The sequence below is a fragment of the Hyperolius riggenbachi genome, chromosome 7, assembly GCF_040937935.1.
Source record: "Hyperolius riggenbachi isolate aHypRig1 chromosome 7, aHypRig1.pri, whole genome shotgun sequence".
In the NCBI taxonomy this organism is placed as follows: domain Eukaryota; kingdom Metazoa; phylum Chordata; class Amphibia; order Anura; family Hyperoliidae; genus Hyperolius; species Hyperolius riggenbachi.
Window position 1 is genome coordinate 38,146,417 of NC_090652.1, and position 7,645 is coordinate 38,154,061.

A 7,645-nucleotide genomic window follows, 5' to 3' on the forward strand; every position below is an offset into this window, starting at 1 on the left:
ATAACTGTTATTTTGTAGGATTCTGGCTTCTAGCTGGAGGTATACAGCTTTTTCAATTAGCTTGCCCAGAAAGGGGAGGTTAGAGACAGGTCTGTAGCTGGTCATTGCATCTGGGTCCAGGGAGGGTTTTTTGAGGAGAGGCCTGATGATTGCTTCCTTCAGTAAAACAGGAAATATCCCTGATTGTAAGGAACAGTTAACAATTTTGAGGAATACCGGTACGAACAGGTCGGGGCAGTTCAACATGAACTGTGTTGGGCCAGGATCCAGGTCACAGGTAGTTAGGCGGACGTGAAGGAGGATGCTTGATGTGACTTCATCAATTTCTTTGAAGTTTGACCAAAGTGTTACGTTGTCTCTGCTAATGGTCTTCGGCGCTATATTAGGCTCAGATGCTGTAAGTTGGATGGCGGACCTTATAGCGGAGACTTTGTCTGTGAAGAAATGGGCAAATTGGTCACAGAGGTCCTTTGAAGACTCGATATTAAGTTTTTGACATGCTGGGTTGCAGAGTTTTTCCACTGTGCGGAACAGTTGGGCTGGTTTGTTAACTGCATTTGCAATCTCTTGTGATAGAAAGGATGATTTTTTTCCCGTGATTACCTTTTGGTAGCTCTTCAAGTGGAAGATTAAGGCATGTTTGTCTTCTGGGGACTGAGATTTGCGCCACAGCCTCTCAAGTTTTCGGCCTTGTCTTTTCAGCTCTTTTATAGCGTTATCAAACCACTGTGCATGATGGTGTGGAGTAAGATATTTGGTGCGCAGAGGAGCAATGGTCTCAAAGGTGGAGGACACACATTTGTTGTATTTAAACACCAGAGTATCAGGGTCCAAGCTGGAGTCAGTCAATTCATCAAAGCTAAGGTTATCTCGGATATGTTGAGGTGTTAGCCCTTTTAAGCGGCGATATTTTATTTGATTCTTGACCTGGTGTTTGACGGCTGGTATTGAGAGGGAGAAGTGGATAGTGTGATGGTCTGACCAGGCAACAGGATTAATTTCCACATTGGCTATTGACAGCCCAGTATGGAATATAAGGTCCAGAATGTGACCTTTCCTGTGAGTAGCAGAGCTGATTGATTGGAGGAAGCCCAGTTCATGTAAGGCACGAGGTAGCTCTTTTCCAAATTGTGAAGAGGAGTCGTCCACCCATGTATTGAAATCTCCAAGAACAATCCATCTGGGGTGTTCCAGTGTTAGGTTGCATAGGAGGTCTACAAGTTCCTCAAGACAAGACAGACAAGACAAATAACATTTATATTGCACTTTTCTCCTTGCGGACTCAAAGCGCCAGAGCAGAGCAGCAGCCACTAGGACGCGCTCTATTGGCAGTAGCAGTGTAAGGGAGACTTGCCAAAGGTCTCCTACTGAATTAGTGCTGGCTTACTGAACAGGCAGAGCCGAGATTCGAACCCAGGTCTCCTGTGTCAGAGGCAGAGCCCTTAACCATTACACTATCAGCCAACTGCTTACACTATCAGCCAACTGATAGTGGAAGTCTGAGTATTTTTCTGGTGGGCGGTAGATCAGCAATATGTTAATGTTTTCCTCAGCTGAAAGTTGCACCCCCAAGCATTCAAACGAGTTGGTAGGACCTACAGTAAGTGGTCTGATTTTCAAAGCTGATCTAAAGCAAAGTGCAACCCCTCCTTCCCTGCGTTCTTTCCTGTTGCAGTATATCACGGAATAGTTTGTTGGCACAGCTGCCTCCAGGGTGGGGCCAACAGGTTCAGAAAGCCAGGTTTCAGTCAGGCAGGCCAGATCAGAAGACTCTATTAGATCATGTATGATTGCTGTTTTGTTGTTTATTGATCTGACGTTGCAGAGGACAGCCTTGATGGGGCTACCCTGGGAGCTGAGGTCTGAGATTGAGGACTCCAGGAGGGAAAGGTCTCCAGAATACAGCATTCCAAGAAAAACATCTGCTACCTACAGTAAAATATGGTGGTGGTTCCATCATGCTGTCGGGCTGTGTGGCCAGTGCAGGGACTGGGAATCTTGTCAAAGTTGAGGGACGCATGGATTCCACTCAGTATCAGCAGATTCTGGAAACCAATGTCCAGGAATCAGTGACAAAGCTGAAGCTGCACCAGGGCTGGATCTTTCAACAAGACAACAACCCTAAACACCGCTCAAAATCCACTAAGGCATTCATGCAGAGGAACAAGTACAATGTTCTGGAATGGCCATCTCAGTCCCCAGACTGGAATATAATTGAAAATCTATGGTGTGAGTTAAAGAGTGCTGTTCATGCTTGGAAGCCATCAAACCTGAATGAACTTGTTTTGTAAAGGGGAATGGTCCAAAATACCTTCAACCAGAGTCCAGACTCTCATTGGAACCTACAGGAAGCGTTTAGAGGCTGTAATTTCAGCAAATGGAGGATCTACCAAATACTGATTTCATTTATTTTTTGTAGTGCCCAAATTTATGCACCTGCCTAATTTTGTTTAAACAATTATCGCACACTTTCTGTAAATCCAATAAACTTCATTTCACTTCTTAAATATCACTGTGTGTGTTTCCTATATGATATATTTAACTGACATTTTTTATCATAACAACCAACGATTTATACAGGAAAATAATGATGATTAACAAGGTTGCCCAAACTTTTGCATCCCACTGTATATAACAGGTGTCTGCTGTTTACCAGGTGCCTGAACCTTACACTTTAGCTGCTATTTATAATGGCACTGCCCCAACATTACTGTAATAGTGGCAGGGTTCAGTTACGTTTAGACGTGGGGGGGAGGGCAGTAAAGGCTAGGTGTCGAGGGAGTGTTTTTAAGGATTAGGCATGGATGGGCAGTTAAAGAGTAACTGTCAGGCTGCAGAAGCTAATTTAAACCTCTATTCTCCTGTGGTAAACAGTTTAGAAGGAAGCCAAAAAGGCAATACTAAAGTTAAAAATCTCTCTTACATTTGATGTGTGCTTATCAGCAAAGCTGTTAGACCCAAGCTCTTAAGATGCCGCAAGCCGCATACCATACTGCAAAGCATTCTGGGGCCCTCCCCTCGGCTGCTAATGAGGATCAAGTTTCAGCAGCTTGTAATCAGTCCAGCGCGTAGCACTGATAAATCTCCGGGCAGAGTACACTGCAGGAGTCCGCTATTGTTCCTAGCCACATGGCTAATTAATATTCACTGCTCAGTACTGTTATTCAGTACGAGCTTTTGTGTGATCAGGAAGCAGGCAGGACATGACGACACATTTGGCTTCATAGGAGACAGACAAACATGGAACCTGCCATGAGCTGTCAGGAGCATCATTCTCTGCAAATACTATATAAAAATTCTGTGAAATCCAAACGTGGACCGTGAAATGCATATGTAATGTAAGTACAGCCAATATTTAGCTACTGATATATGTGTTTATTTTCTCTGAGACCTTATACCTAACAGCTCCTCTTTAAGGTTAGGTATGCGGGTGTTTTATGGGTAAGTTGCGGGGGGGGGGGGGGGTTAAGGACAGGCATTAGTAAGGGAGGGTTCTCTTTAAGAACAGTGTTAAGCTGTGGTAAAATATCAGTATTATTTATCAATATTTTACTACGGTAATTTACACCTTTAAAACGTAGAATATCTATACATTTTACCAATATTCTGTACACGGAAATCATCCGCCCACGTTTTCTCACACCCGTTTTTAATGCACGTGGATGGTAAAATCTCCCTCACTTCTTCCACACCATTCTGTCATCATCTTTTACCTCTCTCCTGTGACCATGAACTTGCTGAGTGCAAACCAACTGCTTTTTAGGGATAGGGATTAATATAAAGCAAATGAAACAAGAATAAAAACAGACAACAACAACAACAAAAACATGAGAGTAAGAACAGATTTAAAGGACCACTATCGTGAAAAAGAGTAAAATGTAAAACACCAGAAGTAGGTTTCTTCCAGAGTAAAATGATCCATAAATTACTTTCCTCCTATGTTCCTGTTGCTTACAGTAGGTAGTAGAAATATGAAAGAACTGGGCTAGTCCGGGTCTTCATGGGGGATTCTCAGCATAGCCTTTAGTCTTTACAAAGACACTCCCTGAAAAGCATTTATACAAAGATGCTGGCCGGTCTCCCTGCTTACTGTACACTTTTTTGGCAGTTGGCCCAAGGGTTCCGACTCTGGAAAAAGCATACTTTTTATTTGTATGTTTTTTATGTATTTAAAATGTAATGATTTTCTCAGTAGTTGTCCTTTAAACTGCCAAACATGTTATAAATGTTCTGTTCGATTTCATTGAAATTCGATGAAAGCAATTGGTTGTACAGAAAAATAGAAAAGGTTTTTTTTTTTTATTCAACGCATAGGGAAACTCAAACCAACTTTACTAAGAATTGTATTGATGTGATGTGAATTGTGTGATGGATTGTCAAATTGTGTTCAACCAGGATAAATTGTATGAAACTATTCAATACATAGCATAGCAAACATTGTTTATTGTTTGTATAAACTACAAAAAGGATGGAATTATGAAAGTCTGTGTGTATATGTATATGCATATGAAAAAGATATGAAATAGTATGGTGTGTAATACGAAAATAATATATATATGGAAAAGTGATTGTAAGGTTGAATTATAATAAAATGTAACTAGCTGACCCGCGGCGTAGCATACGCCGCATAAGGGGGTAGAGGGCAGGAAGGGGGTATTGGGCACAGCGGCGGGTAGGGGGGTCGAACCCCCCCTCAACTGGGTCCCCCATATGTGCTCCCCCTCCAGCTTAAGCTCAGCAGGAACCCCCCCCCCTCACCTGGGTCCCCCATGTGCACTCCCCCTCCAGCTTAAACTCAGCAGGACCCCCCTCCCTCACCTGGGTCCCCCATGTGTGCTCCCCCTCCTGCTTAAGCACAGTAGCAGCCGCCACTATTAGTAAGAGGCAGCGGGTGGGGATGACTCACCTCTTCCGCGTTCCAGCGTGTGTTCCACTGTTGTCACTTCCTGCAATGCCACCCACCGTATTGGTGTAATTTGCCTTTTTAAAACAGAAGGAAATCTGCAATAATTCAGCTATAAGTGAACATTTGTGGTTGCCCACAATGCACTGCAACTAAATATGCCAAATATTCCTTTTCACCCTTAGCACTGCCCAAACAAGCATATAGCTTTAAATTTTACACAGCCATATCAACCCCACATGTAAACAGCCTGTTTTGGACTTTTAGTTCTCATCTGTACATGGCAAGGATTGATATGGCTGTATGAGATAGGGCTTGGACCAGTAAAACAGAATAACCAAGCAGCTCAGGGTGACCCAAACCACTCGGAATGTATAGGGGGATAAAAGGGACCAAAAAGACCTTCTACTAAAAAAATCAAAGCTTGGTGTAATTTGCCTTCTTAAAACAGAAGAAAATCTGCAATAATTCAGCTATAAGTGAACATTTGTGGTTACCCACAATACACCGCTACTAAATATGCAAATTATTTATTTTCACCCTTGGTAAGTCAAGCAAGCCTATGGGCCTGATTCACAAAGCGGTGCAAACTGTTTAGCACAGGTGTGCTAAACAGTTAGCACGTGAAGTGCCGTTCGCGGACTTTTGCGCGCGCAAAATGCCGCGATTTGCACGATTGTGGACTTTTGCGCGCGCAATTTGCAGCGAATCGCAGCACTTTGCGTGTGCAAAAGTCAGTGATCGCGCGAATCGCAGCAAATTGTGCGCGCAAAAGACAGCGATCACGCAAATCATGGCACTTTGCGCGAGCAAAAGTCCACGAACGGCACTTCACGTGCTAACTGTTTAGCACACCCATGCTAAACAGTTTGCACCGCTTTGTGAATCAGGCCCTATAGCTTTAAATTTTACACAGTCATATCAAACCCACAGGTGACAGCCTATTTCAGACTTTTGCTCCTCATCAGTACATAGCAAGAATTGATTTGGCTGTATGAGTTAGGGCTTGGACCAGTATAACAGAGTAACCAAGCAGCTCAGGGTGACCCAAACTACTAAGAATGTATAGGAGGATAAAAGAGACCAAAAAGCACTCCTAATAAAAAAAAGCAAAGCTTGGTGTAATTTTCCTTCTTAAAACAGAAGCAAATCTGCAATAATTCAGCTATAAGTGAACATTTGTGGTTACCCACAATGCACTGCTACTGAATATGCAAATGATCCCTCTTTGCCCTTGGTTTGATATGACACTACTTCTTCTTCTTGCTTGGACCAGCCCCTTCTTCTTGCTTGGGCCGGCCCTTGGGGCAGGGCGCTACTTCTTCTTGCTTGAAGGTTGAGGCATTTACTCTATTATATATATAGATTGTATTGTACTTGGTTTATGTATTTAATTATTCAACATAAATCAATGTGTTTGCAATTTATAAAAAAAAAGTGTTAATTGAAGTTTTAAGTAGAAATGTGGTGTTCAGTTGTAATTGTATGCCAAACAGAGAATTATGATGATGGCATGAAAGGTATTGTTAGACGTACAGAGCTGTAAAATGTTAAAAATGTCACGGTGGAAAAGGTAGTCCTGTTAACATGCAAAATGATCAAAAGTTGATAGGGAGAATTTTTTTTCTGTACAAATTTGGTACCTCGAACAATGTATTCAAACCTTCCAAACAACTGAAAAAATTGGATCGGATTGGCCAAATTGACACAAAAATATTTTTTGTAACATTTGTTGTCACCACCTTTAAGCTGAATAATTCCAATTATGGACAGATAATGGGACAAGCAAGAAAAATATATGTTGTATTATTAAATAGAAAAAAAGTAAACCAAAGAGAAAACAATGCTGTGAAAAAAATAATAATACCAATAGTTACTTTAGAAATGTATAAACAAGCCTCTTTTCATGTTCTTACCTTTTCCACATCCTCCAAAGGGTCTGTGTCCAAGAGGACCAATGTGTGATGTTTCTTATGAGGATGAGGGAAGCACCACATCCTGATGCCTTTGCTCTCTGTATGAATACTGGCTTCCACCTTTAATGCGGATGCTGTAGAATTAATATATAGCAAAATATTTATTGAAACACTAAAGACAGCTTCAGAGATTCTACTAACACAACACTCACCCTCGTTAGCTCCTCTGATCAACTTTTTCATAATGTATAATTTCTTCTGCTTTTTCTCCCTATTATCGACTGTTTGACTAGCCTCTGCACTGTTTTGATAAGATCCAGCAAAGGCCACCACCACTACTGGTTGGTTGATCTCAGTAAGGAGTTTTTTGGCATTAGGATTCACCATAAACGTGCATTTTCCTCCTTCTACTTTGTTCTCAAGCAGGTAGACTGGAAATTCAGTTTTGGTTCCTTGCGACATTGTAGATGATGCAATCAAATCTGATTGGAGGAAAGTTAAACATTGGTTGAGTTAATAATTCTTAAATAATATTTTTGTTATTGGTCTTAGTGTATCATACTAAACTCAAATATATAAGCAAACAGAGATATCCTATAGACTAGTGATGATTCATGAAATTCAAAACTGTTTTAGAGCTTGCAGGAGATTCGAGCCACAGCAAAGGGAGTCAACTCATCTAGGCCACTGTCTCTTGTGCTTGTGCTCCAAGCCGCCCTCCATCTTTCTGACACTTCTGCCTTCTAAACCAGAACTTTGGCTGTGAAGGCGGAGCTGTTAAAAAGATGGAAAGTGATGTGGAGTACATCATTGAGAAGCTGCAGCC

General features: G+C 41.7%; 1 protein-coding gene across 1 annotated transcript in view; it reads right to left on the reverse strand.

The window, feature by feature from the left end:
• LOC137525976 (guanylate-binding protein 6-like) overlaps positions 1–7,281 on the reverse strand; it is a 155,487-nt gene extending 148,206 nt beyond the window's left edge. Inside the window, exons 1-2 of the mRNA XM_068247187.1 lie at positions 7,032–7,281; positions 6,820–6,953 (exon numbers count right to left, since the gene is read on the reverse strand). Of these exons, the coding sequence (XP_068103288.1) occupies positions 6,820–6,953; positions 7,032–7,281 (384 nt within the window). The remainder of the gene's footprint in view (positions 1–6,819; positions 6,954–7,031) is intronic.
• Positions 7,282–7,645: the final 364 nt, after the last annotated feature.